This window comes from Drosophila pseudoobscura, chromosome X (assembly GCF_009870125.1).
Source record: "Drosophila pseudoobscura strain MV-25-SWS-2005 chromosome X, UCI_Dpse_MV25, whole genome shotgun sequence".
NCBI classification, from domain to species: domain Eukaryota; kingdom Metazoa; phylum Arthropoda; class Insecta; order Diptera; family Drosophilidae; genus Drosophila; species Drosophila pseudoobscura.
In genome coordinates, this window is record NC_046683.1 from 7,936,373 (window position 1) to 7,948,576 (window position 12,204).

A 12,204-nucleotide genomic window follows, 5' to 3' on the forward strand; every position below is an offset into this window, starting at 1 on the left:
CCGCGGACTTATCGTTAAAATATACCGTCTGACCCTCAGAAATAAACCAAAATAAACGGTATTTTTTTAAAAAATATATCGTAAATATACTGACGAATTCAAGTTCTATATTCCTCGATTTTTATGTTCCGTGGAATATTACTAGCTATATATCGGCTTTACTGGCTTAATTTAAATACTTTGTATTGTTTGATTTTGTCTAAAAAAGGTTTTTTTGGCAAAAGGGTCAAACAAATAAATCGTAGGAGAAAAACCGTTAATATTTAAATATACCGTAAATATACCGGACGTAGCCCATTTAAGCCCCCTTTATTTAAACACGATGGGCTGGCAGCACTGCTTGGCCCGTATTTGAATTTGAATTGTGCGCGCACCTTGACTGACTTTCACGGACTCGACATCGAACCACCACATGGAAATCGACTGATGCTGGGGTGGTGTCGCCCGATCTCTGGGTATACTCTAATCTCGCCTTATACTATAGTTCACGGCCCCCCGAAATTAATGTGTCTGAAACGTGTTGTCGAAATTAAAAGCGAATGTTTCCAAGGCAAGGCCCCAATTTACATACAAACGTACATATATGTATAAGTATGTATATGATACACTCTAGCTGGTAGTAGTACTATTCGTATTATCAGTGGTATAGGGCAATGTGGACCAACCAGTTTTTGGATTCCATTGTGTCGTCTTATCCGACAGATAAACTCGTTTCTCCGGCAGATCAGGCGCGTATCTGAGCGTGGAGGTGTGAAAGAGCTGTGGCATTAACTGTTATACGAATTTGACCTTGTCGAAGTTTATTTTTGCGTCCCTGGCCTTCCCTTTCCTGCCCCCTGCCACGCCAATCCCTTCTGCCTTTCCATTGACCTTGCTCAACGCGCTCCAGCTGACGCAAAGAGAAAGAAGATGGTCCGTTATTTTCCTTGAGACCTAAAACCTAAAATCCCCCAACTACCAACCACCAACGACAGCCAATCTAAGGCGGGCCGAACCATTTTTTATGATCTGCTGCGTTTAAAAATGGATTTCGCATTCTGTATTCTGGCTTTTTTATGTGTGTTTTCCGCGTTTTTCGAGCGTCACGTGAAGTTTATTTACGGCTTGCCAAATACAATAAGTATTATAATTAATGACTTTTCCTCATGAGCGAAGGCCGGATAGCATCTCGCTTTCGCTCTCGCTCTCTCTATCTGTCTTTCTTTCTGCCACCCATCCTCTCTAGGATTTTGTGATTTTCACAAATTTTCCACTCTCTGTCATTAGCCGCTGCGCCGCTCTGTCGCTGCATTGACCTCTGGACTGAGGCAGAGGCTGAGTGGGTTGCGTTTCATCAGACAGACGACGCTGCTTCGGCGACGTCATCATCATTGACGTCACACACTCAAAGAGTAGGTACATACATACATATATGTATGTAATACCCACGATAAAATACTAACAAAAATCAATTATTTTGTATATATTATGTACAATATGTTTGTAATATGTAACAAAACGGACAAGCGCAAAAGCAACCCCTCGCACTCAAACATCTACATACATATACATATATGTATGTATATATAAGTTAATGTATATGTACATACATATGTATACAGCACACTATGTGGCTTTGTGTGTGACGGGGCGAGCCCCCAAAAACTGGATTCCCGAATACTCTCTGCACAGGCCGCTGCCAACATCAACAGCTGGCAGCAGCAACGGGCAGCGACGTCGCCGTCGTCCGCGTATGACAGTTGAAGGTGACACAGGATGTGCTCGTAGGACAGTTGTAAGCTCAAGCTGTTCTGACGAAATACTGAGGGCGTGGTTGGCGGGAGGGAGGGGAGGAACGGGGATGGCGATTGGGATTCCTGGAACCCCATATCTTCCGACGCGTTATTGGGGGCGGGGGCGGGGGCGCCTGTCCATCGTTCAATGTTCAGCCGTTCAACGCCGCTGACTCATCATGCGGGATCAATCGTATCGCTTGTATCAATGTTTATGCACTGTACCGATTTACCGCTGACCTAAAATAAGGAATAATAGAACATAATAGTTTTTGGATCAAATGGAAAAGAAGTACGGTAGTATCCATCAGATATTTGTATATTTTCGGCCCCTCTCTCAGGTCTATGTGCAGCGTACGAATTTCTGCTTTGGCAAAATATAAAAACGTACTGCACTCCCTCTCTTTCCAGCCAGTCGAGCCCACCCACACACACGCCCCCCACACACCCTCCACTCACGAGATTTCGACCAAAGCAATTTCCGTCGCTGCCGATAAGAGGTTCCACCAAAAACAACAAAGACCACTCCCCGTCTGGGGGTTTTGTTACAGTTTTAATGTACACACACACACACACCCACATGCACACACGGCACCGAATTCAGATAAATAAGAAATGCAAGCTCAATGCAGCTCAAATTTTTCAATATGAAAAATTTCATGTAATTCATGAAATATAACGAGAGTTAAAAAAATTGTTTTTTTCGAAAAATCAATTCTATGGAAAATATAGTATGGAATTGTATAGTGTACCGATCTAGACGGTTCCGACAAAAGTTGCAAACAATTTCGTGCAATTTCTGGCATCGGCCTCATTCTCTCTTTGTTATGGTATTAACCATTTGGTGTAAACAAATAATTGTTTTGATGGCGAAATCATTCAAAAAGACACGTGCAGCAGCCACTGAAGGTGAATGGTCGGGGGGGGTAAGGGCTAGTGGGAGTTGTAGTTGTTGCTCAGACGTCATCTCGCTCACACGGGTTTAGTCAGAGGTAGGCGTGTGTGAATGGATTGTTAGTGTGTGTTAGGAGGCCTGTATAACAGTTATAAAGCCCAAATGCCAACACAGGCAAACACACAAAAACCCATGTACTCTCTTTATCTCTCTACATGTACACATTCATACATATATGTACATATGTAATTACATGTGTAGTTGTTGCATTATTTGACGAGCCTCTTGGGGGCCAATGCAGAATGCACCAGAAGAAAAATAATATCCAATAGTATACCAACATCATAAGGGCATTGCTAATATGCCGCAACTTTCATGAAATCCAAACGAATAGACCATATGAATATGTACATATGTATGTATGTATGTATATATGTATGTACATATGTATGCATGTATGAAAATCCAATAAGCAGTAAAACCAACAGCAACAAAATTCCATTGAAAGTGGTATGTTAGTGCCTACCTGGGTGGAGAGCGGGAGAGAGTAAACTCAATCAAAGAGAGCCTCTCAGTTGTTGCGCTGGAGCAAGACTCTTGGCACGTACCTTCTTACACTTACACACACAACAGCAAATCACTTGTTGGTGCAGAGGGGGGTTGCGCGGACGGCCGGCCCTCGGCAGAGTGCGAGACGAGCCCACGGGCACGGGCAGTAGAAGCAAGAACAAGAAAATACCCAAGGCGGAGGATGTTGACGCGTCCAAATTCCACCAGACTTTCCGTTGGTTCAGGCCGTGGTCGGCAAGGGGGGGGAGTGTGTTGGCCACAGCTATGCAAACTTGTTCTCTCTAGACAGCTCTTTTGAACTGTTATACAACCAGGCAGCCAGCTACGAGCTGCCCAGAAGAGAGCACAAAAGCTTGTGCTTGAAAGCAGAGAGGGCTGGGACGGCTCAACACGCAGCCAAAGAAAACCTTTCGACCATAGCTTCATTTGAATGCCCTTCAATGCTAATGCGCCATCAATTGGCCAAGACATACCGAGCCAAGCTTGTTAAGCGGGATCGATCCCAGGTAGAAGCGAAGCTTTCAATTTCCAGCTAACGCGCAGCTTAATCGTATGTACATATGTATGTATGCCTGAAAAGCAGTAGTGCTCAAAGCAAATCGTTTGTCAATTCAATACAACACAACTGCGGTAGGGTACTACTTACCGTTTTTGCTGACGACGACAACAGTCGGCTCTCTCATGAGAGGGAGAGCAGCTCGTCCAGCTGTGCTGTCTGCCTCCCCTTATTGAACTCGGTTCATGCGGCATACAAATGTACATACACAACACAGTGGCGCACCCAATGTAATATTTCAATGTATTATTTCATATGTGTACAAAAATTGATTCTATATCGGAATGTATGTAAAATGTACTTATTCATTGAACATCGAGCTTGAATATTGCTCCAAAGATCACGATGAGGCTTCGCATGAACGCAAATTTGACTTATTCATGGTGTGGCGGTCTCTCTGGCATTTTTCATATCGCTACGTAGTTGGCTTGTCTCCGATATGTGTACATACAAATGTTCGTATGTATGTTAGCATGTACATTTGCCATATCTCCAAGTTGTCCGCCCCAATACTAATTTTTAGTTTTGACCTTCAAGGTTCCTTCACGACGCACACACACAAACACACACTCTCTCACATACACATGCACACATACAACGCCCACTGTGCAGCGGCAGCGGCGTCGGCAGCGGTAGCGGCAGCGGCATCGGCAGCGGTAGCGACAGTGAGCAGAGCATAGTGACTAGCGAACGCAAGTGATTCAACTGTGAACAAACTCTCGCAGCAACCGGACGCGTGCAGCGGACAAAAATAAAACGGCAGAAGCGACGGAGAGATCGAGAATCGGCAAGCGGAACCACAAGCAACATAGAAAAAAAAAGTAAAGGAAAACAAAACTGAAGCAAACCAAAAAGTAACAGAAAATACAAAATAATTGCGTTGCAGTCGCGAGTCGAAAATCGCATCGAATCGGTTTTTGAGTGGATTTTTGTGTGTCTCTTTCGCTGTTATTTTTTTTGCTGGTGTGGGTGTAGTGAGACGTCTGCCAGAACTGTCCGTTAGAGTGCCGAAAAGATGGACCAGGAGTTGAACGGGGCCATGCGGAGCGTGTCTATAAATAGCAACGGACTGGCGGCCACACCACATCTGAACGGCCACAGCAAAGACGAGCCGGACAATGTGCGGCGGGTGGCGGCGGAGGGCGCCTTGAGTGCATCTGCATCGGACGCCGCCAGCGCCGTAAGCAAAGCGACAAATGCATCGACAGCCGCTGCAGCGGCCAGAGCAATCCCAGCGGCGGCATCGTTCGCATCCACAGCCACAGAAGCAGCGTCGTTGTCGGGTCTAGCCGGGGCCAGTGACGCGGAGAAAAAGAAAATGGTGCACGAGTTATGTCAGCAGCTTCTGCTCACAGACGAGCAGGTGCAGGAGCTGTGCTACCGCATCCTGCACGAGATTCGCCGCGGCCTGGCCAAGGACACGCACCCAAAGGCGAATGTCAAGTGCTTCGTGACCTACGTGCAGGACCTGCCCAATGGGGACGAGCGCGGCAAGTTCCTAGCCCTTGACCTCGGCGGCACCAACTTCCGGGTGCTGCTGATCCACCTGCAGGAGAACAACGACTTCCAGATGGAGTCACGCATCTACGCGATACCCCAGCACATCATGATCGGCTCGGGCACCCAACTATTCGATCACATCGCCGAGTGCCTCTCCAACTTCATGGCCGAACACAATGTGTACGCGGAGCGACTGCCTCTCGGCTTCACCTTCTCGTTCCCGCTGCGCCAGCTGGGCCTCACCTGCGGCCTGCTGGAGACATGGACCAAGGGCTTCAACTGCGCCGGCGTTGTCAACGAGGATGTGGTGCAGCTGCTAAAGGACGCGATCGCACGTCGCGGCGACGTACAGATCGACGTATGTGCCATCCTCAATGACACCACTGGCACTCTGATGAGCTGCGCCTGGAAGAATCACCACTGCAGAATCGGCCTTATCGTCGGCACCGGCTCAAATGCCTGCTACGTAGAGCGGGTTGAGGAGGCGGAACTCTTCGACGCCCAGGGCAACCGCAAGCCCCACGTGCTCATCAACACCGAGTGGGGGGCGTTCGGCGACAATGGCGCCCTCGACTTTGTGCGCACCGAGTTCGATCAGGACATCGACAGCCACAGCATTAATCCCGGCAAGCAGACCTTCGAGAAGATGATCTCCGGCATGTACATGGGCGAGCTGGTGCGCCTCGTACTTGTTAAAATGACGCACGCCGGCATTCTGTTCAAAGGCCAGGACTCCGAGGTACTCAACACGCGCGGCCTCTTCTTCACCAAGTACGTCAGCGAGATCGAGGCGGACGAGCCGGGCACCTTCACCAACTGCCGCCTGGTGTTCGAGGAGCTGGGTCTGACCAATGCCACCGATGGCGACTGTGCCAACGTGCGCTACATCTGCGAGTGCGTCTCGAAGCGAGCCGCCCATCTCGTCTCTGCCGGCATTGCCACGCTGATCAACAAAATGGACGAGCCCCATGTGACGGTGGGCGTTGACGGCAGTGTGTACCGCTTCCATCCCAAGTTCCATAATCTGATGGTGGAGAAGATCACGAAGCTGATCAAACCCGGCATCACGTTCGACCTCATGCTCTCCGAGGATGGTTCCGGCCGTGGGGCAGCGCTCGTCGCGGCCGTCGCCTGTCGCGAGGACATCGTCAACAGCAAAAAGTAGGCGAGATATCGGAGAGAGATAGAGAGAGAGAGAGAGGGAGAGTGCTCCGAAACTGCTGCATCCCAGACATGTCCGGGTCCCCCACATACATAACAACTACAACAACAGCAAGAGCCATGAGCCAAGAGCCAAGAGCAATTTCCGATTTGCAAATGAGAAAATAGTTTCCTTCGTTGCCCGACACAGGGCGCCCTGGGGTTGGGCCCTGGCCCGTCACTGCCGCCACGTGTCGGCCCTGACGGCCCTGCACCCCTGACCCAAGGGCTGCGGTGCGCGCTTCTTTAGTATTTTTAATTAGGCAAAAAGATGAAAAAGTACGTTTTTAAACAGAAACACACAGAAACAAAAAAAAAACATAAACCAAAACATACTTGAGAATATCTTATAATGATAATGAATGCTTACGATTATGTTCGTTCTAGCTCCTTCGCTCCAATTGGATCGATTTCCGATTTTTTTTTTGTTGATAATTTGTTATATCTATTTTACAAAAGAGAATATACACACACTCACATATATATATTTACATATATGTGATTAGTACAATTTGTTAAGAGAAATTCTTTTCGGTTTCGAGGAAAAAAAAAAAACATTTGGTAACCCCCCACCCACAAATAGAGGGAAAGAGAGAGATAGAGAGCGACACGTGTAAGATGCTGAGAAGAGAACGAACCGTTATACCACTGTGCTACAAGCATATCCTACGAAGCTAGCGGAATGGGACGAGAGGATGGCAGGATAACAGAATGAGAAACAAAACTGTAAAATCGCACATTGTTAAAGCAAAGAGAAAAACAAACAAGCAGAGTACGAACGAGAAGGAGAAATCAGAGGGAATTAAGGAAGCAGCAAAAACAAATGCAAATTCTGCGACAAAAACACAAAAAAAAAGAAATAAATAAAAAAAAATACTAAAAAAGAGGAAATCACCCCCGCCGGTGGTGTCCATCCTCTATAATTGTAAATGTTTATATAGAACCTATTATGAAGCGTTATATGATAATACTTGCATACACACACACACACAGACACAACACACACACACAAACAAACACACATATATTATATATATATAAAAAACATACATATATTATTTAGCCACTATATAATTACGTTATTTTTTTATTATTGTCTTCGCTTAGTAAATTTGTTCTAAGATTTAAGGAGGTAAAAACTAATCAAAAAAAGTTATTGTTTTTTTTTTTCGTTCGATCTAGAAATGCACTTTGTGAGCTATTATTTATGTATTTGTACATTTTATCTAGTTTAGTGTTTAGTTCTTATCGTAGTCTCTAAATGTTGTCAAAAAGAGCCCCGCAATAGCCTCCCAATTCTACCCGCATACATGTGTATGTATGTATGTACATATGTACATCCCCCGTCCCCAGAAACCCACGGAACCCCTTAATTATACTTAATTATCGTTTGTAAACAAAAGCGGGGGATGCGAGATGCAAACAAAAAAAAAACACAAAACAAAAACTAAAGGCGAAAGGCGAATAAGCGAAAAAGCGAAATGAAAAGCAAATAAAATTTGTTCTTTATTCATAAATTTTTGTTAAATAATTTTTTCTTGGTACTTTGTTTGGTATTTTGTTCCATTTTGTGTGTGGTATATTCTAGTTTTCGTATTTTTTTGTTTGAAACTAGCAGTTTTGGCGGCTGCCGGCCAGCACGCTCAGACAACAACAACACAAAAAATTCGCATTCAAAGGAAAGAAAAAAAGACACATTTTTTGTTTGTCTATTTTGAATAAACAATGAAAAATACTATGAAAAAACGTTGATGAAATGATATAAAAAGAAAGTCAGCTAAAAAATTGTTTATATTTTTCAACAAGAGATTGTATAAAAAAAAAATTAGCCCCTGTTAACAAGAAACAATGAAAATCAATTTATATTATAATAAATTCTAGTTATCAAAGGCGATTACACAAAAAATACTACGCAAATACATAACAGACACGCTTTGCAACATGCTGCAATGAAACGGAAAACGGAAGCCGGAAGAAAGGAACAACATAGGAAATGATATTATTAACAAAAGGAATGTTTGTCAAAAAAGCAGAGAAGGATTTCGAAGAGCAAGAAAATAAAAACGATTGAACCAAAAACCTAAGGAAAAACCCAAGAAAACCGAAAAATAATTATGTTATTTGGCTGGGGGCGGGGGTATATATATTTTTTTTTAATGTATTTATTCACTTGGGATTGCCGCTGCACTTTTATTAACGTATGTATATATATCTGTTTTTGCTGGCAAGAAACAAGAATTATGCATCATCAAAGGCAATAACAATCAGTCTCTATTTTGTAATTTATATTGTATTACGCTGCCAATGCACTCCCAGGCATGCTCTGCACGGGATGGGGCATTCGCGCTTTGGCAGCAGTTTCGTCAAGCTGAAAATTTCTGCCACTCAAGCAGGAAATACATTATTTTCCATTCTTAAAACGATACATCTCTCAATTGTTCGATTTCATAGTTTTCAGGTCTTGTTTGGACTGGACAATATCAAGTGTATCTTTATTTCCATACTTAAATTTCAAACTATTCTAAACAAAATTACCAAATCGCACTTACTTTTTTTTTGCAATGAAAAGAACATTCCCATCTTGAATTATTTGAGGCTTCTACTTCCACAAGATCCATCTTAGTTGAAACTTTATTTTCTATGGAAGAGCTCTTTCGCAGGGTACTTGCAGGGTTGCATCTCTACTTGCGATTGCCTTGCTTTTGTAGACCATTTTAAATTAAGTGATTTTCAGCTTAATTTTCGTTTGACGCATTTGAATTGCAAGTAGAGGGATACATACCGAGACCAGACAATGCTTGATTGAGCCATTGTAAATGACAGATCGAAATGAACAGAACAGAACCGTACTACTCTACGTGCAAAGCAACACAGTATTTCTATTAATGCCATATGACACTCACTTTTTATTCTACGGACTGCAGTGGCTCTCTTTAGTGTTGAAAATATTTGAAGAATTTATGAAAGAAAATGACAAGCAGTCGATCATTCTGACAGGCGATATATAACTTTGGCAAGCAGAAGGCAAATTTATGAAGCAGTAGAAATTCAACACTATTTTTTATATATTCAGCAAATGTCATATGGGCATGAGCAACCTGTTCGAATTTATTTGTAAATATGATATCGTATTTGTTTAGTTCATATAGTATTTGTGGTCAGAACGAGTGAAGGGAGCCAGGGGTTATTTTCGATTGAGGCAAAAGCACGGCTCAAGTTCCGCGAAAGTTGTTTTTAGAATTTCAACTGAAAAAATCTCTTATGGCGGTACCCCCTACCGCCAGCGTCCCCTCCTCCAGTCTGTGTTTGTTCAAATAGAATGCATTTTTTTTTGTTGGCGAGACAGACAGAGAGTGAGGTAGTGTAATCTCAGCTATTTCTCGATCACGTTTTAGTGCAGCGGACAACAAAACCAATTTAAATATCTCGAATGCAAATTTCAATTTAAAATGCACATGATATCTATGGGGGTAACCCTAAATGGGAACTAAATGGGAGATACCCTATGGGGGATTTTGATGAAACCAAACCAATTTTGTCCATTAAAGCTCTCCCAGGCGGACACTTGGAAGGTGCATACAGTAACCACCAAGACGTGCAATTTACGATCATATGTAGAGCAGGGATTTTCTTGAAAACCTGCATAAGCCCCTCCCCGGGGTTTGACAAGAGAGTTTTCTTGGAAATATATCTGTATATGAAATCTGTTTTGTACAATCAAGCCAATTTAGCCCCTCCCTCATTTGTTCCATTTGGTACAATGTCTAAAATAGCTTTCACTGGAAAGGATGGGGGGGGGGGGGGGGGGGGGGGAGAGAGAGGAGGAAAGCCTTATCACTGTCTGATGCATTTAAAGATTACTTGGAACGGGCACGAGCCTCTCTGATAAGGCTGATAGGGCTGGACAGGGTTAAAAGGTATTAAAGGCTAAGGCAAGTAAGTGTTAAGCGGTGCCAAGTGGTGTCAATGGAAGGGGTTACTGGAATGATGGGCAGTCAGATAAGTGATTAGACGTTCAGATTGGGAATACTGATTGAGCGGGGGGGCCTGGCAAAAGGCAAATTTATACAGATTTCCTATTATACTCCGTATAATAATTATAATAATTTAAAAGTGATATTTTAACATAAAAAAGGTATATATAATACATACACAAGTAAATATATTATATGAAATTCAAATAATATATGTTTTTCATACGTCATGGTATCATTTTATAGGCCTTGATCACGCCCCAACAGTTTTCGCCTCTAGTGCGTCAGTCGACAACCGGACGGACTACCATTTATCACAGAACACAACAATAAAAATACAAACGCAAAAACCAAAAATTATTTTGAACATTTTAAAAATGCTTTGACAGATTGTTGTTGTCGGAATTTTCGCGTTAATTTCGCCTCAATTTTACAAAAAATGCTTTTGTATATTTGTGTGAAACTAAAAATTGTCTTAAGTGTTTATTTTTAGGGTTTTTATCCGCAAAAAGAAACGACTGTGGCTTCATGGCCGGCAGAGGGGAGAGGGAGGAGCTGAGTAGCCTCTCAGGCTATGAATCAAAAACAAAATACGCCATAACAAAACAAACCCAACAACAACGGCGGCAAAACACATGCCAAACGAGAGAGGGCCACACACCGAAAGAGTAGCGTGCGAAAGAATGATAGCGCTGCAGCGCGCTGGCTGTGTTGAAGGGTGGGCGGAAGAGCGGAGTACAGTTGACAGACAGACAACAAATTTGCTCATTTGATCTTCTCTCTCTGTAGCTCACCTTCGGCTGACACTCGTCTCATCATTCTCCCAGTTAGGTGTGCTCATAAGAAGGTAAGGCGATTCCGCTCTCTCGGGTAATCTAGTTGGTATCCCCATCCCTTTCTCTCTATCGCCCGTTTTGCGTGTGCACACACCTTCTTTGTAATCTACGATGCATACTCCCTGCTCCTGTTTCATCGGCCTCTGCTGCTGATTTGCCCTCCTCGTGTTCTCGCACTCCTCTGCTTCGCCAACCTTTGTTTTGTTGTTATGCAAATGCCAAACTGCATTTCAAACGACAGCGAAATGCATTTTTCGAAAGTGTGAAATGGAAATACATACAAAGCGTAAACGAAAATCATGTGAGGTGCCAAGAGCAGCAACAACAGCAACAGCTGTACAACTCGCAGCAGCAGCACTGCGCACCCCTCACCCAATCATATGCAAACGCGTGTTGCCTGTGATTGTTGCTGCTCCTCTTCTCGTTTGTCTTCATTGACAGCACAAGAGACTCAAACAGCTGCAAAGCGATGGGTACAGTGGGCATCGACAGGAAGGAATGGGATTTAATGGGATAATTACAAAATCTATTAGAAAATACAATAATACAGGATAATACAAGGAACTGAGTGAAAGAAAATGGTTGATTGCTCCAGAAAGGCAACGATCAAGAAACCTAGAACATGCATATGTAAGTACAGTCATGGGCATAGAAATATGTTCCTGCTGTCTACGCACACAAAAAATATGTAAGTATGTAAGTATGCCTGATGATCTCCGATAAACAACAACGAAACGAAGTACATATAAGCACTCCATTAAATAATAGTTAGTTTACAGCGATTTTTCAAGAAAAAAGCCTTTGTTAGTTTATAATTAAATCTATTTTCTATAAGATTAAGCGAAAAAGTCTACAATTTGTCGAAGAGAATAATAAAACCCAGTTTTAAATGAGAACTTTG

At 43.4% G+C, this 12,204-nt stretch overlaps 1 protein-coding gene and 1 long non-coding RNA gene across 2 annotated transcripts; one reads left to right on the top strand and one right to left on the bottom strand.

Moving 5' to 3' along the window:
* The first annotated feature begins 4,465 nt into the window (after positions 1-4,465).
* On the top strand, positions 4,466-7,440 carry Hex-A (Hexokinase A). Its single transcript, XM_001355047.4, has one exon. It carries the CDS (start codon positions 4,809-4,811, stop codon positions 6,456-6,458), a length of 1,650 nt encoding a protein of 549 aa, XP_001355083.1. The 5' UTR covers positions 4,466-4,808; the 3' UTR covers positions 6,459-7,440.
* A 1,517-nt stretch (positions 7,441-8,957) lies between these two features.
* LOC26531948 (uncharacterized) lies at positions 8,958-9,408 on the bottom strand. The gene is made up of 2 exons (XR_001452930.2): positions 9,276-9,408; positions 8,958-9,192 (listed from the first exon to the last, which is right to left on the bottom strand). It is a non-coding gene; the product is annotated as an uncharacterized lncRNA (long non-coding RNA).
* Positions 9,409-12,204: the final 2,796 nt, after the last annotated feature.

Bases quoted from the DNA above. Each gene is read 5' to 3' on its own strand.
- Hex-A (XM_001355047.4), top strand. From the start codon at position 4,809: ATGGACCAGGAGTTGAACGGGGCCATGCGGAGCGTGTCTATAAATAGC.